At 44.9% G+C, this 25,281-nt stretch overlaps 1 protein-coding gene across 1 annotated transcript; it reads left to right on the top strand.

Annotated features, from left to right (window-relative positions):
• LOC139554984 (trafficking kinesin-binding protein 1-like) lies at positions 1 to 24,377 on the top strand. Its single transcript, XM_071368325.1, has 16 exons — positions 1 to 151; positions 340 to 534; positions 9,317 to 9,510; positions 9,811 to 9,914; positions 15,342 to 15,523; positions 16,308 to 16,438; positions 16,531 to 16,605; positions 16,706 to 16,843; positions 16,983 to 17,059; positions 17,207 to 17,455; positions 17,673 to 17,947; positions 19,676 to 19,794; positions 20,154 to 20,349; positions 20,693 to 20,798; positions 21,241 to 21,372; positions 21,708 to 24,377. The coding sequence occupies exons 3-16, from the start codon at positions 9,343 to 9,345 to the stop codon at positions 22,405 to 22,407; spliced, it is 2,652 nt and encodes an 883-aa protein (XP_071224426.1). The 5' UTR covers positions 1 to 151; positions 340 to 534; positions 9,317 to 9,342; the 3' UTR covers positions 22,408 to 24,377.
• Positions 24,378 to 25,281: the final 904 nt, after the last annotated feature.

The following is a 25,281-nucleotide window of genomic DNA, read 5'->3' as shown; positions in this document are numbered from 1 at the left end:
GCCACGCTGGCCTCCCCAGCCCCCGCCCTGCCCCCGGACCCAGAGCCAGAGCCAGAGCCCGGACCGGCCAGCCGAGAGGAGGAGCAGTATGTGAGCCTGCCTGAACCACCCACCCCACCACCACCATGCAGGGACGCTGAGACCCTCACTGGTAGGTGTGTGTGTGTGTATGAGTATGTTTGTAAGTCTGTGTGAGTGCGTATGAATGTGTGTATGCATCTACTAACAGGAATGAGAAAATAGTTATAGGATGTGATGTGTCTCCTGTTTCTGGCTGTGATACTTTTCTCATTCATAAATAAGTGTACAGATTTAACCCCCCCCCCCCCCCCCCCCTAGATGTGTGTAACACTGCTGACCTGCCGGAAGTTGAGATCATCAGTCTGTTGGAGGAGCAGCTGCCGGTGTATCGGTTACGTGCCGACACCGTCTTCGGTTACGACCATGACGACTGGCTACACACACCGCTACTGTCATCAGACGCACGCATCGACCTGACCACAGAACAGATCGAGGAGACGCTCAAATACTTCTGTAAGTGTTTGTGTGTGAGGGCGGTTATGTGTGCAGTATAGTGTAGGGTTTTTGCTGTTATAATGCTTGGGAAGATGACAGACAGTTTCCACACAGGTTCTAGATCTTCTCTGTTGCATAACTCAGCAAGTATATTAGATCTCTGTGTATAATGTATAATGTATAGTGTATAGGCCGTAGCTCGGGCGGTTGATGTCCTGGAGGGCAGGTAGTTTGCCCCCGGGGATGGGTTGGGCAGACCGCACCACCCTTTGGAGAGCCCTGTGGTTGCGGGCGGTGCAGTTGCCGTACCAGGCAGTGATACAGCCCGACAGCTGGCTCTCAATTGTGCATCTGCCACCTTGCCATGGTTAAATGCGGTGGTTCGCGCTTTCAGTTTTGCCCAACAGATTTCACATCATATTAAGTGTGTTCCCTCCGGCCCCTACTCTACTACCACATATCCACAACCCAAAATCCATATGTACGTGTGTGTATAGTGCGTATGCTATCGTGTGTGTGTAATATGCATATGTCTGTGCCTATGTTTGTGTTGCTTCACAGTCCCCGCTGTTCCATAAGGTGTATTTGTATCTGTTTTTTAAAATCTAATTTTACTGCTTGCATGAGTTAGTTGATGTGTGTTAGCAGTTGATGTTATTCTTAACACAGACCCCAAAGCAAATCAGGGGGAGAAAAATAGGCTTATTCAAAGAGAACGGATCATAGCTGTTATGCTGAGAAGTAGATGTTCATTCTTCCCTGTCTGCAGTGATTCTCCACAGAACAAAGTGACAGGATGTAATTTATAACCCCCAACCCTAGCCTGTTGTTGACCAATTAGAATTCCTTGTGTCCTGTTTCAGGCTCAATGTATAGACCATTCAGACCAATGAGATCTTGCCACATGTAGCTATGAGTCCAGGACTGAAACCCCTACACAGATTCTAACCAGATGTTGAACTGGAAAACAACTATTTCCATTGATTGTTAATAAATGTTACACCCACAGATCTGCAATAGTCTCGTAGCCCATTATGGAGAGCTAAAAGTCTGCTGAACCATTCAATGCCACGATTTAGGGAGGGCAGAGGGACAGACATTACGGGGCGTTTGTTGAAATCCATCTTCAGCTGTTCTGAGCTGCCCTTCATAATGTCATTGACCCCACATGAACCATGACAGTGTCAACCCCTGGTGACTGACGCACAGCCCGGGAAGCAACCTGGTGATATCCTCAACTTTTCCCCCAGGAAAACACAAAGTCTTTGCCCCAGGTACAGATATATGCCTCACCATCGAACTCCCTATCACAATAGCGGAATGATCTGGCCTCTGCCGTGTCTCGAAGCCACAGAACTCACCTGAGAAGAGGGCTGCTGAGACACCGGCTGCGTGCAGGCAACAACAGCCAAAGGGACAGAGCTCTGATCCAGAGAGCATGGCCAGGCTGTGCCCAGAGAGCATGGCCAGGCTGTACTCCTCCTGACCCGCCAAGTAGAAGCCAACAATCTCTCCCACCTTCTGACACTACCAGTCTGCTCTCTATCAGATGACCAGCGGGAGAAGTATACATTGTACTTTGAACTGTGAGTTTTCTCGTCGTTTTGAGGATTTCAAAGTGTTGGAAAATTACATGCTGTTGGTTTCCTCTCCTTTCACCTTCAATGTGGATAACGCTCTCACTGACCTGCAATTTGAGATTAACAATCTTCAGTCTGATGCTGTGATTGGAGAACTATTCAAAACAATGTCACTGATGAGGTTCTATGCATCTCTCGATGAACAAAACTTTCCAAAGATTAGGAGTTCTGCTCAGAAGATGTTTGTACTGTTTGGGTCAACCTATGTATGTGAACAGACATTTTCAGTGATGAAATATAACAAGTCAAGACACAGATCATCTCTTACCGACTCTCACCTCTCAGCAGTCCTGTTCGTAGTGACGTCAGAAACTACCTGACTTCACTCCTCTAGTCAATGCCCATCAGAGACTTCACTCCTCTAGTCAATGCCCATCAGAGACTTCACTCCTCTAGTCAATGCCCATCAGATACTTCACTCCTCTAGTCAATGCCCATCAGAGACTTCACTCCTCTCGTCAATGCCCATCAGAGACTTCCCTCCTCTAGTCAATGCCCATCAGAGACTTCTCTCCTCTAGTCAATGCCCATCAGAGACTTCACTCCTCTAGTCAATGCCCATCAGAGACTTCACTCCTCTAGTCAATGCCCATCAGAGACTTCACTCCTCTAGTCAATGCCCATCAGAGACTTCACTCCTCTAGTCAATGCCCATCAGAGACTTCACTCCTCACTCTGATTGAGTAGTTTAAATGTAATGTTGAGCTCTCTCTTTCTTGTGTTTTTGTGCATAGCCGTTAACAGGAGTTCTGTCCGTGGTGCTGAATGCACACTGTACTTTTCCCTACGTGTAGTTCATTGCATGTTTAAAAATGAAAATTCCTACCAAAAGGAGAACATGGATGTGGTTTATTTCTGTGCATGTTAAAAAAGTAAAATAAGTAGCATATCTGAATGTGATTTACAGTAGATATATCTGTCAACACAGTCATACACATGATGTATAATCCTGTAATATGATTATGGCTCGCGATGGCAAAAATATATCCTAATGTGGCCCTCCATGGGAAATAATTGCCCAGGCATGGTCTACACCATCAGGGGGAAGTCCAAACAATATCGTTCCCAGCCTTGTTTTGGTCGTGTGGGATGAGATGTGTGTGTGTGTGTGTGTGTGTGTGTGTGTGTGTGTGTGTGTGTGTGTGTGTGTGTGTGTGTGTGTGTGTGTGTGTGTGTGTGTGTGTGTGTGTGTGTGTGTGTGTGTGTGTGTGTGTGTGTGTGTGTTCAGTGTGGATGGAAGCTTAACCGTGATTATATAGGTGGATGGATGCTCTTTGTCCTTGGACAGAGAGGGAATACGTGTGTGTTTACTGTATTGAGATGGCCTGTGAGCATGACTGTGGGTGTGACTGGGAATGGAGGAGGGTCTGTCCCTGATTTTACAATCTCTGATTTGTTCCCTCTGTCTTCCTCCCCTCCAATCAGGATGCTATCTCAGCTACAGCTCTCACTCAGCAGTACATTACAGTGTGTGTGTGTGTGACTTTCCTACCTAAGTACTGTCACTGTGGAAAGGGGAAGAGGGAGGTAACGAGAGGAAAGGAGGATGAGGAGGATGGAGAGAATAACAGGGGATGGATGTGAGCTGGAGGACTGGTGCTATGAGGAGGGAACTGAGGGTAGTACTGGTGTGTGTGTGTGTGTGTGTGTGTTTGTGTGTGTGTGTGTGTGTGTGTGTGTGTGTGTGTGTGTGTGTGTGTGTGTGTGTGTGTGTGTGTGTGTGTGTGTGTGTGTGTGTGTGTGTCTGTCTGTCTGTCTGTCTGTCTGTCTGTCTGTCTGTCTGTCTGTCTGTCTGTCTGTCTGTCTGTCTGTCTGTCTGTCTGTCTGTCTGTCTGTCTGTCTGTCTGTCTGTCTGTCTGTCTGTCTGTCTGTCTGTCTGTCTGTCTGTCTGTCTGTCTGTCTGTCTGTCTGTCTGTCTGTCTGTCTGTCTGTCTGTCTGTCTGTCTGTCTGTCTGTCTGTCTGTCTGTCTGTCTGTCTGTCTGTCTGTCTGTCTGTCTGTCTGTCTGTCTGTCTGTCTGTCTGTCTGTCTGTCTGTCTGTCTGTCTGTCTGTCTGTCTGTCTGTCTGTCTGTCTGTCTGTCTGTCTGTCTGTCTGTCTGTCTGTCTGTCTGTCTGTCTGTCTGTCTGTCTGTCTGTCTGTCTGTCTGTCTGTCTGTCTGTCTGTCTGTCTGTCTGTCTGTCTGTCTGTCTGTCTGTCTGTCTGTCTGTCTGTCTGTCTGTCTGTCTGTCTGTCTGTCTGTCTGTCTGTCTGTCTGTCTGTCTGTCTGTCTGTCTGTCTGTCTGTGGGTGTCTTTGTTTTTCAGAGAGAGAGAGAAAGAGGGTGAGAGTTGTGTTAAGTGTAAACCTGTTTTTCAGTTTGTTGTAGAGAGATTGTAAGACCCTATCATTAAGGGATTTAGTTCTGTATTGTGTAGAGAGAATGGTGCTTCAGGCTCATATTTGAGATTTGTCTGTAATGTGTTTTAGTATAGCTTGTTTTCCGCTCATAGTTGACTCTCATGTTGTGGCTCCAGAGAAGTAAAGGTTAGTAAGTGTATAATTAAGCAATAAGGCCCAAGGGGGTGTGGTATATGGCCAATATACCACGGCTAAGGCCTATTCTTACGCAGGACGCAACGCTAAGTGCCTGGACACAGCCCGTAGCCGTGATATATTGGCCATATAGCACAAACCCCTGAGATGCCTTATTGCTGTTATAAACTGGTTACCAACATAATGAGAACAGTAAAATTAAATGTTTTGTCATACCCGTGGAATACGGACTGATATACCACGGCTTTCAGCCAATCAGCATTCAGGGCTCGAACCACCCAGTTTATAATAATGTTTAATAATGTGTTATAATAGGTTAAAAGAGGAACTGATGGAGCTGTGTGATGATGAGCTGGTTCAGTGTGAGCTGTCTACCCTCAGGCTCACAAACACTCCCTTACATCATATGTCTCAGTTTCTCAGCGTCTCGATTCATGTTTGTTTTTGTTTTGGTACTTGGTTTAATGACAGCACGTCAGGTTTAGGAATTGTCTGTCTATTGGAGGTTGAGGAAGCTAAAGAAGCATTGTATTTTATGGATGCTCTAGCTCTCTTTAACTGTAATTTAGTTAGAAGTTTATTGTAAAGCTGGTTGATTTAGAAGAGGCTATGTTATGTTTTAGTGAGTTTCTAGGTCATTACTAATTAAATTGATTATTATAGTTCTGATCAATATCAGCTTCAGGCCTATTGGGCGCATCAGCCGTGTGCGACATGGAAAATAGTCCCCTTATCTGAACCCTCAGTGTGTTCCAGGAAAAGCATTCCCCAGTAGTGATGCACGGGTTGACTCATAATCTGGGGCAGGTTTAGGGTAATGAAATACTGTGTGGATGAAGGGTGGCTGGCGAGCGGTCTGAATAAAGAGAAAACAATGCCTTAAATCCATAAATGTATCATTGTTGTGCAATAATATATCTATAGGCTACACATTGAGTTTTTTCTTATTGTTTTAGGCTATCTGGCATTAGTGCGTAAGCCTAAGCTTACACGCGCAAAATAGCCTACACGGCAATCGGAAAATATTTTTGGTAATGGCCAAAAAAAGTTAACGTCAATTCATGGAGGCAATAAAGACAATGTGTCTGTGGTGTTAAGTTTAATTCAATAAGAGAAAAGCTGCACAATGGAGAGTTGAAAAAAAAGACAAGGGAGGGCCAGAAAAGTAATGTTTGAGGAAGATTTGGTGATTATGTTATGTGTGATGAATGTGAGGCTCAATATTGTATTGACAGTCACAAGACAGGGACTTCAAATAGACCTATGGCACGTCAAGGGAACTGTAGCCTACTGTTCAGATGGGTTAAATGTAAACTGAAATCTGGACACTGACTGTAGGTCTGTAACCTCTCACATAGTCTTAATATTAACTCCTGCAGAATTAAGCATTTCTTGCAGTAAAATTATATACCAAATGTAGGTAAAATTTAGACTGGGAACATGAGTGGAGAAATGTGATTTCTTTCAGCATCTTAAGAGAATGTGAATGCAAATAGATACCGTCTGTAGAGTGGCTGTCTTTATCAGCATCATAAATTATGATAGTATTTCAACCACATAAAATATACATCCAAACTGAAATCTTGTCAGAAACATGTTGGGTCGTTTTCACAGCTTTCTATTTTCTTACCACTGGTCAAACTGATGTCATTTGGACATTTTGCACAGAAAATCTTTCAATTTTTGTTTTGTTATTGAATTTTTCTCCCAGGTCCCTAATCGTCTTTGCTCTGCGAAAGAAGCAGAGATGACAGAGAACATTTTACCCATGGCAACTAGATTAAAGCATTAATTCTATTGATTTCTGACATTATTCTGGTGAGCAAGGGTTTATTAGTGTTCTAGGGCAAAATATAATGACAGAAGAGAAGTTGTATGTATCTAATTATAGACAAGTTGACTATCAAATAGCCTACCAAAATGCCGGAAATTATGAGCAGAAACGTACATGTACAGCCTTCAGAAAGTATTCCTACCCCTTGACCTTTTCCACATTTTGTTGTGTTACAGCCTGAATTCAAGATGGATTACATTGTTGTTTTTTCTCACCAATCCAATACCCCATAATGACAAAGTGAAAACATGTTTGTAGAAATGTTTTCATATTTATTAAAAATGAAGTGTTCACACTACTGAGTCAATACATGTTAGAATCACCATTGGCAGTGATTACAGCTGTGAGTCTTTCTGGGTAAGTCTCTAACAGCTTTCCACACCTGGATTGTGCAACATTTGCCCAATATTATTTTCTAAATTCTTCAAGCTCTGTCAAATTGGTTGTTGATCATTGATCACCATTTTCAGGTCTTGCCATAGATTTTCAAGTAGATTTAAGTCAAAACTGTTACTCGACCACTCAGGAACATTTACTGTCTACTTAGTAAGCAACTCCTGTGTAGATTTGGCCTTGTGTTTTAGGTTATTGTCCTGCTGAAAGGTGAATTTATATCCCAGTGTCTGGTGGAAAGCAGACTGAAACGGGTTTTCATGGAGGACGTTGCCTGTCCTTAAAAAAATGGAATTTGATTGAATATTTAAAACATACAATCTACTTGCAATGAAGCCGCTCAACATCTATATCACATTAGTCATTAGTCTAACAGAACCAGCAACCCATCAGCCACCGGCTCAACCTCCCAACCGCCAGGCCACCAGCCCTCCAAGATCCCCCCCACAGTTCCCCAAAAGTATTCCCTTCTTTGCGAGGCATTGTAAAACCTCCCTGGTCTTTGTGGTTGAATCTGTATTTGAAATTCACTGCTCGTCTGAGGGACCTTACAGATAATTATGTGTGGTGTACAGAGATGAGGTAGTTATAAAAAAAATCATGTTAAACACTGTTATTGCACACAGAGTAGGCCCATGCTACTTATTATGGTCTCTCCTATCATTGCTATGCAGACGACACACAATTAATCTTCTCCTTTCCCCCCTCTGATAACCAGGTGGTGAATCGCATCTCTGCATGTCTGGCAGACATATCAGTGTGGATGACGGATCACCACCTCAAGCTGAACCTCGGCAAGACGGAGCTGCTCTTCCTCCCGGGGAAGGACTGCCCGTTCCATGATCTCGCCATCACGGTTGACAACTCCATTGTGTCCTCCTCCCAGAGTGCTAAGAACCTTGGCGTGATCCTGGACAACACCCTGTCGTTCTCAACTAACATCAAGGCGGTGACCCGTTCCTGTAGGTTCATGCTCTACAACATTCGCAGAGTACGACCCTGCCTCACGCAGGAAGCGGCGCAGGTCCTAATCCAGGCACTTGTCATCTCCCGTCTGGATTACTGCAACTCGCTGTTGGCTGGGCTCCCTGCCTGTGCCATTAAACCCCTACAACTCATCCAGAACGCCGCAGCCCGTCTGGTGTTCAACTTTCCCAAGTTCTCTCACGTCACCCCGCTCCTCCGCTCTCTCCACTGGCTTCCAGTTGAAGCTCGCATCCGCTACAAGACCATGGTGCTTGCCTACGGAGCTGTGAGGGGAACGGCACCTCCGTACCTTCAGGCTCTGATCAGGCCCTACACCCAAACAAGGGCACTGCGTTCATCCACCTCTGGCCTGCTCGCCTCCCTACCTCTGAGGAAGTACAGTTCCCGCTCAGCCCAGTCAAAACTGTTCGCTGCTCTGGCACCCCAATGGTGGAACAAACTCCCTCACGACGCCAGGTCAGCGGAGTCAATCACCACCTTCCGGAGACACCTGAAACCCCACCTCTTTAAGGAATACCTAGGATAGGATAAAGTAATCCTTCTAACCCCCCCCCCCTTAAAAGAGTTAGATGCACTATTGTAAAGTGGTTGTTCCACTGGATATCATAAGGTGAATGCACCAATTTGTAAGTCGCTCTGGATAAGAGCGTCTGCTAAATGACTTAAATGTAAATGTAAATGTAAATGTAAATGTTATTATGTAACATTTAAAGCAAATCTTTATTCCTAAACTTAATTAGGCAAGCCATAACAAAGGGGTTGAATACTTATTGACTGAAGACATTTCAGCTTTTCATTTTTTATAAATTTGTAAATGTTTCTAAAAACATTATGCCACTATGACATTATGTGGTATTGTGTGTAGATCCGTGACACAAAATCTCTATGTAATCCATTTTACATTCAGGCTGTAACACATCAAAAAGAGGAAAAAGTCAAGGGGTGTGAATATTTTCTGAAGGCACTATATCTAAATTAGGCAAAAAAAAATCCTGCACTCCTGTTAAAAAAACAAATCCTTACGTGTCTGACTGTTCTGTATTAGTGGGTTAGTCTCGGGATCGGGCATCAGATTTTCACTTTATCACATATAGTCTCTGATAGTTGGGTGCTTGTGGATGGGTTATTAGCAATTGCGGGCGGGTGCGGGTAAACAAACAGCTGACCCGCGCACCACTATTCCCCGGTTCTCACTAGATGGCCATGCTGTAAAGGATGAAATGGACAATATCATTTGAATTGATTAGCAAGTAAATTAGTGTAATTTAGGCTTTGGGTTAGGGGTATGGTTAAGGATATGTTGAGGTTATGGCTATTGGTTAAAATCAGATTTCAATGTGTTCTTACTCTTCTCTATAAACAGTGTGTGTCAAGTCAGTTGTGTGTGTATTCTAGCTCCTCTCTCCATCCACAGTGCTATGTGCAGACAGAGTGGGCCAGATGACGAAGACCTACAATGACATCGATGCTGTCACACGTCTGCTGGAGGAGAAAGAGAGGGACCTGGAGTTGGCTGCTCGGATCGGCCAATCACTGCTCAAGAAGAACAGAACGCTCACAGAGCAGAATGACTACCTGGAGGTACAAGTGGGACACATCACAGAGGAGGTGAGAGAGACATTGGGTCACAGAAGAGCACACATGTGCATGTACACACACATGCATTTATAATAACTGAGTTACAAGGGCATTAGTTCCTCATGCATAAACCCAGCTCTGTTTTTTGCCAATGTTGCAAAGTTAGGTGTCATTGGTCAGTTTTTTAAAATACATTTTGGGTATATTTTTTCAGTAGTATAAACTTGACTTTTTAAAGATCCACTGTTATAGGTATTTCGTTTTTGATATCAGTAAACAACACTGAGTGCTAGTGCTGCATCACCAGCTCAGTGATCTGTGTGTTCTCAGGTGGCCCAGCTGCATCATGAGTTGAACCTGAAGGATGAGTTGCTGCAGTTCTACACCAATGCATCAGAGGAGAGTGAAGAGGACTCTACTACTGGCTCACCCACGTTAGTATTGTCTGTGTGTTTACTATTCCTAAATGTCTTTCTCTCTCTGTCTCACTCTCTCACCCCCACCTCTCTCTCTCTCTCTCTCTCTCTCTCTCTCTCTCTCTCTCTCTCTCTCTCTCTCTCTCTCTCTCTCTCTCTCACCCCCTCCTCTTTCTCTCTCTCTCTCTCTCACCCCCTCCTCTTTCTCTCTCTCGCTCACCCCTCCTCTTTCTCTCTCTCGCTTTATCTCTTTCTCCCTTTCAATTCAATTCAAGGGGCTTTATTGGCATGGGAAACATATGTTTACGTTGCCAAAGCAAGTGAAAATGATAAACAAAAGTGAAATAACCACAAAAAAGTTAACAGTAAACATTACACTCACACAAGTTCCAAAATAATAAATGTCAAATGTCATATTATGTCTATATAGTGTTTTAGCGATATGCAATTAGTTAAAGTACAAAAGGGAAAATAAATAGAAATGGTTTGTATTTACAATGGTGTTTGTTCTTCACTGGTTGCCCTTTTCTTGTGGCAGCAGGTCACAAATCTTGCTGCTGTGATGGCACACTGTGGTATTTCACCCAATAGATATGGGAGTTTATCAAAATTGGATTTGTTTTTTCGAATTCTTTGTGGGTCTGTTTAATCTGAGGGATATACGTATGTCTCAAATATGGTCATACATTTGGCAGGAGGTTAGGAAGTGCAGCTCAGTTTCTAGCTCATTTTGTCTTCTCTTGAGAGCCATGTCTGCCTACGCCGACCTTTCTCAATAGCAAGGCTATGCTCACTGAGTCTGTACATAGTGATGGATTCTCCTAAACTTGGGATAGGGTTAATTATCAGGTATCCTATAGAAATATTTGGTGCTTAGGTTTAGAGGGTCTACACCAGAAGTTAATTGTTATCAGTAGGAGTAAGAACTCAGAGGGTCAATACAGCTGCATTGACCCTCTGGGAAGAATAAACTTGGTTTAAGCTTTCAGAGTATCCGTCGAGTTCTTACTCTAATAATAGAATCGAACAATAGTCAACGCTTTTCTTAATTTTGGGTCAGTCACAATGGTCAAGTATTCTGCCACTGTGTACTCTCTGTTTAGGGCCAAATAGCATTCTAGTTTGCTCTGTTTTCAGTTTGCTCTGTCCAATGTGTCAAGTAATAATCTTTTTGTTTTCTCATGATTTGGTTGGGTCTAATGTGTTTCTTAGGGGACTCTTCTTCAGGTTCATCTCTCTGTAGGTGACGGCTTTGTTATTTAAGGAAGGTTTGGGAATTGTAATGATGGGCGGGGAGTCAGAAGTAGGTGCAAGTGAAACGTTTTAATAAAACAACAAAACCAAGAACACGACACTAACATAAGGCAGTACGGTGATACACAAGAACAATACCAACTGGTGAGTGAACATGGGAGAGTGACATATAAAGGGGAGGAGATGATGAAGGTAATGGAGTCCATCGTACGCCGGAGAGGAGGAGCAGGAGCAGACGTGACAGGAATCGATTCCTTTTAGATGGTTGTAGAATTTAACGGCACTTTTCTGGATTTTGATAATTAGCGGGTATCGGCCTAATTCTGGTCTGAATGCATTATTTGGTGTTTTGCGTTGTACACCGGATATTTTTGCAGGATTCTGCATGCAGAGCCTCAATTTGGTGTTTTTCCCATTTTGTGAATTCTTGGTTGGTGAGCAGACCCCAGACCTCACAACCATAAAGGGCAATAACTGATTAAAGTATTTTTAGCCAGATCCTAATTGCTATGACAAATTTTATGCTCCTTTTGGTGGCATAGAAGGCCCTTCTTGCCTTGTCTCTCAGATCGTTCACAGCTTTGTGGATATTACCTGTGGTGCTGATGTTTAGGCCAAGGTATGTATCGTTTTTTTGTGTGCTCTTGGGAAACGGTGTCTAGATGGAATTTGTGTTTGTGGACCTGGCAACTGGACCTGTTTTGGAACACCATTATTTTTGTCTTACTGAGATTTACTGTCAGGGACCAGGTCTGACAGAATCTGTGCAGAAGATCTAGGTGCTGCTCTATGCTCTCCTTGGTTAGGGACAGAAGCACCAGATCATCAGCAAACAGTAAACATTTGACTTCAGATTCTAGTAGGATGAGGTCTGGTGCTGCAGACTGTTCTAGTGCCCTCGCCAATTCGTTGATATGTATGTTGAAGAGGGAGGGGCTTAAGCTGCATCCCTGTCTCACCCCACGGCCCTGTCTCACCCCCTGGCCCTGTCTCACCCCACGGCCCTGTGGAAAGAAATGCGTGCTTTTTGCCAATTTTAACTGCACACTTGTTGTTTGTCTATATGGATTTTATATGTTTTTCCTCCAACACCGCTTTCCATCAATTTGTATAGCAGGCCCTCATGCCAAATTGAGTCAAAAGCTTTTTTGAAGTCAACAAAGCATGAGAAGACTTTGCCTTTGTTTTGGTTTGTTTGTCAATTAGGGTGTGCAGGGTGAATACGTGTTCTGTCGTACAGTAATTTGGTAATAAGCCTATTTGACATTTGCTCAGTACATTGTTTTCACTGAGGAAATGTACAAGTCTGCTGTTAATGATAATGCAGAGGATTTTGCCAAGGTTGCTGTTGATGCATATCCCACGGTAGTTAGTGGGGTCAAATTTGTCTCCACTTTTGTGGATTAGGGTTATCAGTCCTTGGTTCCAAATGCTGATAATGTTAAAGAGTTTAAGTACAGCCAATTGGAATTTGTGTTCTGTATATTTTATCATTTCATGTAGGATACCATCAACACCACAGGCCTTTTTGGGTTGGAGGGTTTGTATTTTGTCCTGTAGTTCATTCAATGTAATTGGAGAATCCAGTGAGTTCTGGTAGTCTTTAATAGCTGATTCTAAGATTTGTAATTGATCATATATATGTTTTTGCTGTTTGTACTTTGTTATAGAGCCAAAAAGATTAGAGAAGTGGTTTACCCATACATCTCCGTTTTGGACAGATAACTCTTCATGTGGTTGTTTGTTTAGTGTGTTCCAATTTTCTCAGAAGTGGTTAGATTCTATGGATTCTTCCATTACATTGAGCTCTTTTCTGACGTGCTGTTCCTTCTTTTTCCGTAGTGTATTTCTGTATTGTTTTAGTGATTCACCATAGTGAAGGCGTAGGCTCAGGTTTTCTGGGTCTCTATGTTTTTGATTGGATAGGTTTCTCAATTTATTTCTTAGGTTTTTGCGTTCTTCATCAAACAATTTGTCTTTGTTGTTAATTTTATTCGGTTGTCTGCTTAAAATGTTTACATTTTATAGAGAAGCTGAGAGGTCAAATGTACTGTTTAGGCTTCTACTACCAAGTTTACACATTCACTATTACAGTGAAGTGTTTTGTCCAGAAAGTTGTCTAAAAGGGATTGAATTTGTTGTTGCCTAATAGTTTTTTGTTAGGTTTCTACACTACTTTCCTTCCTTCTATAACATTTCTTAATATTATTCAGTTCCTTTGGCTTTGATGCCTCATGATTGAGTATTGGTCTGTTCAGGTAGACTGTGATTTTGCTCTGATCTGATAGGGGTGTTAGTGGTCTGACTGTGAACGCTCTGGGTTGAGGTCAGTGATAAAGTCATCTACAGTACTACTGCCAAGGGATGAGCTGTATCTTTACCTACCATACGATTCTCCTCAAAGCCTACCATTGACTATGTACAGACCCAGCGTGCGACAGAGCTGCAGGAGTTGTGATCCATTTCTGTTGGTTGTTTTGTCATAGTTTGGGGGGGAATATTGTCACCTCCAGGTAGGTGTTTGTCCCCCTATGTGCTGAGAGTGTCAGGTTCTTGTCCAGTTCTGGCATTTAGGTCGCCACAGACTAGTACATGTCCCTGGGCCTGGAAATGGTTGATCTCCCCCTCTAGGATGGAGAAGCTGTCATCGTTAAAGTATGGGGAGAGATACTGTAGGTAGCACACATGAGGACATTTTTCTCTGTTGAGATCATTTCCTTATTAATTTCGAGCCAGATGTAAACTGTTCCTGTTTACAATTGCTATGTTGCTCCTGTGTGAGGTGCTGTGGCTGCGGTTGAGGGTGACTTCCTTCAGGGTCCTGGCAAAAGTTGGGATTGCTGCCTTGTAGAGGTGGACCTGGTTGTAAAGGCTGTTCAAGTCAAGGTTGGAGTGGTGGGCCAGGTAGACGTTAGGTTTTGAGGCACAGTCCCTGGAAATGCTTGCATTCACCCACTGTATGGTGACAAGGTGAATGTCTTTTCGTGGTAGCAGGGTGGAGATAACCACTTGTGCGTTGGGCAAAGTGGAAGAAGTTTTTTCAATCACTCCCTTGAGTGCTGTGGCCACCCTTTGCTGCTGGGACCTCAGGTTGTTTGTGCCCGTGTGAATTATAATGTGGCTGGGGGACCCTAGTCTGTCCTCTGACAACAGCTCCAGGGCATGCCTAGTGTTTGGGCACCAGAGTTTAGCCACTTGGTGTTTGCGAAAATGTTTATTCTCTTTAATGTATTTGCCATTTGAGTCAATGAGGAGCACAATTTCTGGCTTTTGGGTGTCCTCAGTGGATGTGTGGGGGTTGTCAGGAGAGCTATCGGGAGAGCTGACAGGGGGTCTGTTAAGAGAGGGACTTCAAAGGCCTCTGCATTTGGGTGGGGGAGGCTGTGAAACTCTTGAGCCTAACAATGGCAGAAGAGTTTTCACACCTCTCACTTCACACACTTCAGTGCTAATTGGAGTTGCAGCCAGGTCAGTTCTGTTCTAGCAGCTTGGTAGCTTAGTAGCCTTATTTATTAAGCTTTATATAACAAAATTACCTAGAGATTATTGTCTTTTACTTTTTGACTTCAGAAGTAGGTTCAGACTGAACATTACTCACTCAGTTTTGTGTTGGATGGTATTTCCAGGTTCAGACTGAACATTACTCACTCAGTTTTGTGTTGGATGGTATTTCCAGGTTCAGACTGAACATTACTCACTCAGTTTTGTGTTGGATGGTATTTCCAGGTTCCGCTGTGTTTCTTCTGCAGGTTTTGGTTTGTTAGACGTTTGATCTTGATAGTCCTTGGTACTAAGAATCCATTCTGGTAATTTTGTCCAACATCAAGGATTTTTTATTTTAAGGTTTTGATGTAGAGGGTAGTATCCTGTATAAGTCCTTGCAAAAAAATTGAAGTTTATCCACATTTATCCAACTATAATTATATTTTTTCCAGAAGAACTCAGGAGCCCCTGAGCTCATGATCCATACCCCCTGAACTTCTCTTTCTCCCTCTTTCTCTTTCTCTCGCTCTCTCGCTCGCACTCTTTCTCACTCTCTCGCTTTCCCCCTTTGTCTCGCTTTCTCTCTCTCTCTCTCTCTCTCTCTCTCTCTCTCTCTCTCTCTCTCTCTCTCTCTCTCTCTCTCTCTCTCTCTCTCTCTCTCTCTCTCTCTCTCTCGCTTTCTCTCTCCCCCGCTCTCTCTACATCTAGGAGTAAGCGAAGTAAGCTGCTGGGTGTATCAGGATTTGGAGCTGACTCTATGCAGAGGAAACTCAGAGAGCTTGAGGAAGAGAACCTATCCCTCCGCTCAGAGGCCTGTAATCTGAAGACTGAGACTGAGACCTACGAGGAGAAGGAACAACAGCTGGTCAACGACTGTGTTAAAGAACTCAGTGAGTGGAGGAGTAATATACTCTTATACTCTTTCTTTCCTCATGATCCATACCTCCTGAGTTTGTCTCTCTCTCTCTCTCTCTCTCTCTCTCTCTCTCTCTCTCTCTCTCTCTCTCTCTCTCTCTCTCTCTCTCTCTCTCTCTCTCTCTCTCTCTCTCTCTCTCTCTCTCTCTCTCTCTCTCTCTCTCTCTCTCTCTCTCTCTCTCTCTCTCTCTCTCTCTCTCTCTCTCTCTCTCTCTCTCTCTCTCTCTCTCTCTCTCTTCCTCTCTCTCTCTCTCTCTCTTCCTCTTTAGCTCTTTCTCGCTCTCTCGCTCTCTCTATGCTCTCTCTATGCTCTCCATCCTTTTCTATCAATTAAAATATACTTCACTGGCATTGAATGCCTCTATATTTAAAATAATGTTGCCAGAGCAGCTAATGAATCCTCCCTCTTCTGCCACCTGTCCCCAGGACAGTCCAGTCTGCAGATAAACACCTAATGAATCCCCCCTCTCCCCTCTCCTGTCTCCAGGACAGTCCAGTCTGCAGATAAACACCTAATGAATCCCCCCTCTCCCCTCTCCCCTCTCCTGTCTCCAGGACAGTCCAGTCTGCAGATAAACACCTAATGAATCCCCCCTCTCCCCTCTCCCCTCTCCTGTCTCCAGGACAGTCCAGTCTGCAGATAAACACCTAATGAATCCCCCCTCTCCCCTCTCCCCTCTCCTGTCTCCAGGACAGTCCAGTCTGCAGATAAACACCTAATGAATCCCCCCTCTCCCCTCTCTCCTCTCCTGTCTCCAGGACAGTCCAGTCTGCAGATAAACAGCATAGCGGAGGAGTTGGCTCGGAAGACAGAGGACGCCATGCGACAGCAGGAGGAGATCACACACCTGCTCTCTCAAATAGTTGACCTACAGAAGAAAGCCAAGTCGGTGAGAGACGCATGCTTTACCCTCAGTACTACACTGCACGCAATGTGGTATATGCTCAGTACAATACTCTCTTTGTGTGTGTTTTTCTTCAGTACGCAGTGGAGAATGAGGAGCTCTCTCAGCACCTAGGGGCAGCTAAAGATGCCCAGAGACAACTCACAGTCGAGGTTAGATTCACACCCTAACCCTTTGCCAACCTACACCTCATGAATACTTTACCAATGAGAAAAGTAATCAAGCCTGCTCTCTTCTGTTCCTTCTCTCTAGCTAACAGATTTGGATGATAAGTATTCAGAGTGTATAGAGATGCTCCATGAGGCTCAGGAAGAGCTGAAGTACTTGAGGAACAGAAACCATCCTGCTGGAACACCACGCAGATTCCATCCTCTGGGTCTCTACCCTATGGTATGTGTGTGGTAGGGATTATCAGAACGTACACTCTCAAAAGAGTGATCTCCTTTTGAGAGTGTAGGTGCATATCATAGAGCTGACGGTGTGTGTGTCTATGGTGTGTGTGTGTGTGTATGCTGTGTGTGTACGGCAGGACTCCCTGGCAGCAGAGATAGAGGGGACGATGAGGAAGGAGATGAGTCTGGATGACCCTGAGTGCGGGGAACAGAAGTACACACGCTTCTATTAGTTTATAACACTCTTCTAATCTTTCTCAATACTGTCTAGTAACATAAACTCACCTATACTCATAATATATACTCATAGCTACCATACTTGCCTACACTCATGCCTATTTCATTTTATGTGTGTGAACAGGGTGCACCACAAGCGTGTGTTTGAGACAGTGAAGAACATCAACCAGATGGTCCGACAGCGTTCTCCAATCCCGTCCAACGCCAACATCCCGGGATCCAATCAGGCGTCGTCTCTTAGCTCCGCTCACTCTAGTGGCAGGACCACGCCCATGGCTGTTAGCATTAGCTGGGATGTCAGAGGTGACGGCGTCGCCCTTGACAACCGACAACAGAGCATGCTCATGGAGTCAGCAGCAGACAATCAGGACAGGTAAGTCGTGCATACCTGAACCTGTGATTGTTCCAGCCTGTCTTTGACACAGTATAGTTGTACAGTTTACCTCGCCTGAAGAAATGTTTAAAATCTAACAAACCATATTAAAATGAAATTAGAGCAATCTTTTCATATTCACCAGGTTATTTTTTTTAAATAGTCTATTTCTGTGCATCAGTCTAGTAATATTTATCTATTTCTGTTTGGGCTTTAGTGTGGACGCCCGTGCTAAGAAAGCAGCTGGTGTTGAGGACCTGAGGCTGGCGTTACGCCGCCTGTCCCTGCGCCGCCAGAACAACCTGAGCGAGAGACGCTTCTTTGAAGAGGAGAGAGGGAGGAGGAGAGGTGGAGGAGGAGTTGCGCAGGATGGGGGGGGACAGGGGGGCGGGATGACCCCCTCAGATAGCATCATGTCTCTGGGGTCATTACACCTGTGGGCCTCCCGACCATACCTCCCCGACAAACTACAGATCGTTAAACCCCTGGAAGGTGAGGGAGAGGAGGAGAGGGGGATGAGGGGAGAGGAGAAGAGAAAGGTGGGGATGAGGGGAGAGGAGGAGAGAAGGATGGGGTGGAGGAGAGAGAGGGAGAGGGAAGAGAGGGAGGGGCTGGCCAAGCCGTGGGAGAGAGGTAGGGAATGGCAGCAAGATGTGGAAGGAGGGAGCGAGGTAGAGAGAGAAGGAGAGGGAGAGGGAAGGGATGGGGAAAAGAGTGGAGGAGAGAGGGAGAGAGGGAGAAGAAGTTGGAGCAGAAAGAGGGGGTTGGATAGAGAGAGGGAGCGAGGGAGGAGATGGGCTAGAGAGGTAGAACAGGGGAGAGAGACAGAAGAAGGGATAGAAAGAGGAGAGCGTCCTGTATCTTTAATGTTGTTTAACTCCTTCTGGTCTCTGATGCATCACCATCGTAAGTCAGGCCTCTCCACCTCACAACACTCCTACTATAGAGACCCTCAGCCTAGAGGCTGGCTGGGGATAACCTAAAAATATAAGTTTAATCATGAGCAGTGTGGTGTTTTGTTGTGCTGCTGCTACCCTCTGCTGGTGAGGGGAGAAGTATGCAACATGATAACATTTGATGTAACATTAATGTTTTAGTCAACTTTACCACCCCCTAAATATGTTAGATATCTGAGTCTATTTATTTTGTCTTTAGTTCACCGTTCCATCTGTTTTGGTGTACTTTTTCCCCTGCTACTTTCTTTCTTGTTATAATACTTACATTTCTTTCATCTCATTTACTAATTTTAATGAAATCCTTTGTTCATTTTTCATCTTCTGTTTAACTCAACTTTTACTCTGCATCTTCAATAAAAACCTGACCTCATTCTCTTCTTTTTATCTCTTTATTCTTTCACTTCTGTTTTCTGTGTGTGTTTTTTTCATTTTCTCTGCAGTCTCATCTTTCTCTGCAGTCTCATCTTTCTCTGCAACCTCCCTAGCTTTGTGTTGGGCTTTACTTTTATGGCTTTAATCAAATCAAATCAAATGTATTTATATAGCCCTTCTTACATCAGCTGATATATCAAAGTGCTGTACAGAAACCCAGCCTAAAACCCCAAACAGCAAGCAATGCAGGTGTAGAAGCACGGTGGCTAGGAAAAACTCCCTAGAAAGGTCAAAACCTAGGAAGAAACTTAGAGAGGAACCAGGCTATGAGGGGTGGCCAGTCCTCTTCTGGCTGTGCCGGGTGGAGATTATAACAGAACATGGCCAAGATATTCATAAATGACCAGCAAGGTCAAATAATAATAATCACAGTAGTTGTCGAGGGTGCAACAAGTCAGCACCTCAGGAGTAAATGTCAGTTGGCTTTTCATAGCCAATCATTGAGAGTATCTCTACCGCTCCTGCTGTCTCTAGAGAGTTGAAAATAGCAGGTCTGGGACAGGTAGCACGTCCGGTGAACAGGTCAGGGTTCCATAGCCGCAGGCAGAACAGTTGAAACTGGAGCAGCAGCACGGCCAGGTGGACTGGGGACAGCAAGGAGTCATCATGCCAGGTAGTCCTGAGGCATGGTCCTAGGGCTCAGGTCCTCCATAGTCTACAGTTGAGATGTTTTCATGCAGTACAATAAAACATACCCACTTTCCTCACTTCTCTCAAATGTTTAACCATATTTAGCAAATTGTGAAAATGTATGTGTGTGTGTGTGCCTGTGCTTGTATGTAATATGTTTCTCTCACCCTTTGTATTTCCCTCTTGGTCCTGTCCTCTCCAGGCTCTGCGACCCTTCACCACTGGCAGCAGTTGGCTCAGCCCCACTTAGGAGTGATCTTGGATGCTAGACCTGGGGTTGTACCTAAAGGCTTCAGGCCTCTGGAACTAGAGCTGGAACAGGTAAGTGTGTGTGTGTGTGTGTGTGTGTGTTTCCCATGGGTGTGTGTGTATATGGAATAACCTGTGTGTTTGTGTGTGTGTGTGTGTGTGTTTCCCATGGGTGTGTGTGTATATGGAATAACCTGTGTGTTTGTGTGTGTGTGTGTGTGTGTGTGTTTCCCATGGGTGTGTGTGTATATGGAATAACCTGTGTGTGTGTGTGTGTGTGTGTGTGTGTGTGTGTGTGTGTGTGTGTGTGTGTGTGTGTGTGTGTGTGTGTGTGTGTGTGTGTGTGTGTGTGTGTGTGTGTGTGTGTGTGTGTGTGTGTGTGTGTGTGTGTGTGTTTCCCATGGGTGTGTGTGTGCGTTTGGGTGTTGCAGGTGTATCCATGGGGTGGTTTCGAGGAGGATGAACCAGGAGAGCAATACTTCCAGAGTCTCCCCACCTCCTCAGCCTCCGCCTCCCCCGCCCTCCCCCTTCAGCCTCACCCTCCTCACCCCTCTACCCCCCCCAGCCACCTCGCCTCACCCTCAACCCCCTCTCCCTCCCCTCACCTAAGCAACACTGATCCTGCAGGTATGTTTCTATATGCACATACAGATACTATGATAGATGCTACAACAACACGTTAGATACTAAGAATACTTAACCATTTATATTCAAAGAGATAGAGAGAGAGCGATTCAAAAGACAGAGAGAGAGCGATAGAGAAAGAGAAAGTGGTGTAGTGGTTTTGTGGTTAACTGAGTGGTTGACTGGTTCAGTCATATACACACTGGTTCAGTGGTTCACTGAGTGGTTCACTGAGTGGTTCAGTGGTTCACTGAGTGGTTCAGTGGTTCACTGCCACTTTTCCAGCCAGAAAAGGTAGCGGAGAACAGATAGACTATTCTGTGTGTTTGTGTCTTTGTGTTTTCAGCTGTGTACTACCCAGGTAAATGCATGGCCCATACCAGCTCTACCTACACCTTTACTACCTGTCGTATCCTACACCCAACTGATGAGCTGACCCGCGTCACACCCAGGTACAGAGACACGCCATACACCTCCATCTCCTCCTTCTCTACCACCATACACCTCCCTCTCCTCCTTCTCTACCACCATACACCTCCCTCTCCTCCTTCTCTACCACCATACACCTCCCTCTCCTCCTTCTCTACCACCATACACCTACATCTCCTCCTTCTCTACCACCATACACCTCCCTCTCCTCCTTCTCTACCACCATACACCTCCCTCTCCTCCTTCTCTACCACCATACACCTCCCTCTCCTCCTTCTCTACCACCATACACCTCCCTCTCCTCCTTCTCTACCACCATACTCCTCCTTCTCCCTCTTCTCTCTAAAGTGTACACTTGTTCACTGTCCACACGTTATCTAATAGATCACAATTGTTGTGATGTTCTCTGTTCTTTCTCTGCACGTCTTTTTTAAATGGTGTTGTTCTCCCTTCCCTCCTCTCCAGTGTTAACCCCGGCATGTCCTCGTCATCCTGTGTGATGACATCATCTATCCTGGCCACTCCCGCTGCAACGCCCTGTCACACCCCCCGCAGGATGAGTCTACTACGACCCTCTGAGTCCTCTACCAACCTCAGGTACACACACACACACATACACACACACACACACACACACACACACACACACACACACACACACACACACACACACACACACACACACACACACACACACACACACACACACACACACACACACACACACACACACACACAATATATAAAACTTGATAGATTGACTCTAGCTACTACGTCTCATTCCCAGGACTTTGTGTGTGTGTGTGTGTGTGTGTTTGTGTGTGTGTGTGTGTGTGTGTGTGTGTGTGTGTGTGTGTGTGTGTGTGTGTGTGTGTGTGTGTGTGTGTGTGTGTGCACCTGCCCGTGTGTGTATATGATTTCCCCTTCTTCAGGGAAGCCACACGTACCACCAGTACCTCTCTGGGATTAGTGCGCCTTCTGCAGGAGAGAGGCATCTCTGCAGCCATGTACCACCACCAGACCCAGGGCTGGGACAGGGCTGGCGGGCCCGGGGTGGGGAGCGGAGGGGTGCTGTTCAGTACCTCTATCACCCCTAACCTCCACCCAGCCCCCCACCCCGACTCCCTCCGCCCCTCCACTCCCCCCAACTCCCCCACAGGACACGACCCCCCATCCTCGGGGACCAACACCCCCGCGGGCTTCGACTTCAAGTCTCCTTCCTATGACAACTTCCTGGCCTCCAAGCCGGCACGGTCCATTCTGAAGGAAGTAGCGGGGGGGATGGGGAGCAGCCGGAGCAGGAGGCAGCAGAGGGGGAGAGACTGTGAGAGCCAGACAGATGTTAGCGTCACAGTTCATAACCTGAACCTGGTGGACAAGGTGAGGCGCCTGGGTGTGGCTGGGTGTCCTCCAGGACCAGGGGGTGTAACCGGGGGACCAAGCCCCCTCCTGGGGCCTCTGGGTGGGCTACGGAGGCCCGGGTCGCCCTTTGGACCAGAGGGGATGAGGAGGAACAGGAGTTATCCAGCTATGGTAGGGGCCAGTATGGCGATGAAGGGCCCGGGGCCCCAGGAGGACTCAGAACTACTCCTGCCTCCTAACAAAATGCCTAAAGAGAAGAGCCTCAAGTAGAGGCTGGGACCTCTGGCATCTAACCCCTGACCCCTAATATTAACCCTAACCAACTAGTTTCCCCAGGAGACTGAACTTCTTACTTGTTACTAACCTGTTAGACCTCTCGTACTATAGCTAGTTTTTCAAAATCCTACAAACCAATGGTACTCCTGGTCTAGCTATTGACAAATGACAACCAGTCACCTTTCTCAGCTACTGACAATGAATTAGTCTTCTAGTTCTATCCGATGCTTATCCTTCCAGCTCCAAAACCAAATGGCTACCCTGCTGTCTGCTTCTGTTTAACCAGCTACCAAACTAGTGCTAACAATCAACAATGATCTTCCATAATAGCTCAAACTTTTCCTCTCTAGCCCTTGAACACAGCTACTTCTCCCTGCTGTAGTCAATGAAATGACATTGAACCAATGTGGAATAGACATTGAATTGATGCGCCCAGTGGGGGATAAGCTCCTCACATGTAGACTAAGCGTAATGTATGTAGTTCAAATCAAATTGTATTTGTCACATGCTTTGTAAACAACAGGTGTAGACTAACAGTGAAAGTCTTACTAAAGGGCCCTTCCCAACAATGCAGAGAGAAAAAAAGTAATAATAACACAAGGAATAAATGCACAATGAGTAACGATAACTTGGCTATATACACGGGGTACCAGTATTGAGTCAATGTGTATGGGTAAATTGTTAATTGAGGTAGATATGTACATATAGGGAGGGATAAAGTGACTAGGAAACAAGACAGATAATAAACAGTAGGAGCAGCGTATGTGACGAGTCAAAAGTGTTAGTGCAAAAAGGGTCAATGCAGATAGTCTGGGTAGCTATTTGGTTAACTATTGATCAGTCTTATGGCCTGGGGGTAGAATCTGTTCAGGATCCTGTTGGTTTCAGACTTGGTGTATTGGTACCCCTTACCATGCGGTAGCAGAGAGAACAGTCTATGACTTGGGTAGCTGCAGTCTTTGACAATTTGCTGAGTAAGTTAGATGAAACTTATACGTCATGTGATTGTCATGTCAGCTGGATTTGGAGCTTCTTCATCACCATGTATTTAGATTACTAGTATCATGTAGCACCGCTAACTATAGTCTAAACCTTTCTTCCTAAGTAATAATGGATTGTGAGATAATGTTGAATATGTACCATTGCTAATGGTAAAGATTTTCCACCAAATTCATGAAATAGATGATCAACTCTTTCTCCTTCTTTCTTTTTCTCTTCCACTCTCTCTTTCTCTCTCCCCCCAACCCTGATCTCAATGAGAAGAATAAGTCAGTTCACTTTTAAGAGTCTTGTTAATGTTTTGTCTGTGTGTTAAAGTTTCATTAGTCTTATTTTTCTAAACGACTATAGACAAAGGGAAATGGATAGTGGTTTCAGAGTGGTCAGTGAGTGAGGGAATTATGAAAAGATCAATATACCCACTGCTGGAATGGAGACAGGGAAGGAGGAACAGAGGAAAGGGATAGAGGTTAAACAGTCTTTGTGGTCAGAAGCTTTTCCTGCTTCTTACTTCAGAGAACTCCAGAGAATTTCAATTGCTTAAATGAATAAAAAAAGCATTAGTGTTTCAATATGGTTTCTACATCACTATGCTCATACTGGTTGTTTATGTTCTTATTCTAACAAAAGAGTTGTCCACTGAGTCACACTCGTTCGCTCGTTAGCTCTTACATTGATATGTGTAATTATGTAATTTATTGACTAAACAGTCTTTTGATTGAATATGCAAAACTATTATTATTCACAAGCTTTTTTACATGTTAAGATTTAACACATAAAACACATTTACGGTATATACGGTATATAACACTATATTCATTCATTGTTATTAGTACTGGAACACTCATTTACAACAATCACGGTGAAATAGAGTGGTGGTGTTCTATACTAAACAAAAATATAAACGCAACATGTAAAGTGTTGGTTTCATGAGCTGAAATAAAATATACCAGAAATTGTCCACACATTTTTTTGTATTTCTCTCAAATTTTGTGCACAAGTTTGTTTTCCTCCCTGTTATTGAGCATTTCTCCTTTGCCAAGATAATCCATCCACCTGACAGGTGTGGCATACCAAGAAGCTGATTAAACAGCATGATCATTACACAGGTGCTGGGGACAATAAAAGGCCACTCTAAAATGTGCAGTTTTGTCACACAACACAATGCCACAGATGTCTCAAATTTTGATGGAGTGCACAATTGGTATGCTGACTGCAAGAATGTCCACTAGAGCTGTTGTCAGAGAATTTAATGTTAATTTCTCTACAATAAGCCGCCTCCACGTTTTAGAGAATTTGGCAGTACGTCCAAACGGCCTCACAACCGCAGCCCAGGACCTCCACATCCAGCTTCTTCACCTGCGGGATCATCTGAGACCAGCCGGACAGCTGGTGAAACTGAGGTTTTGCACAACCAAAGAATTTCTGCACAAACTGTCAGAAACTGTCTCAGGGAACCTGATCTCTGTGCTCGTCGTCCTCACCGGGGTCTTGACCTGACTGCAGTTCGGTGTCGTAACCGACTTCAGTGGGAAAATGCTGACCTTCGATGGCCACTGGCACGCTGGAGAAGTGTGCTCTTCATGGATACATCCCGGTTTCATCTGTATGGTGTCGTGTGGGCGAGCGGTTTGCTGATGTCAAAGTTGTATCGATGGCAATTTCAATGCACAGAGATACCGTGACGAGATCCTGAGGCCCATTGCCGTGCCATTCATTTGCCGCCATCACCTTATGTTTCAGCATAATAATGCACGGATCTGTACACAAATCCTGGAAGCTGAAAATGTCAGAGTTCTTCCATGGCCTGCATACTCACCCGACATGTCACCCATTGAGCATGTTTGGGATGCGTATGACAGCGTGTTC

Source organism: Salvelinus alpinus, chromosome 26 (genome assembly GCF_045679555.1).
Source record: "Salvelinus alpinus chromosome 26, SLU_Salpinus.1, whole genome shotgun sequence".
In the NCBI taxonomy this organism is placed as follows: domain Eukaryota; kingdom Metazoa; phylum Chordata; class Actinopteri; order Salmoniformes; family Salmonidae; genus Salvelinus; species Salvelinus alpinus.
Note: the sequence above shows the minus strand (reverse complement) of the source record. Positions and strands in the feature narration are given on the sequence as shown.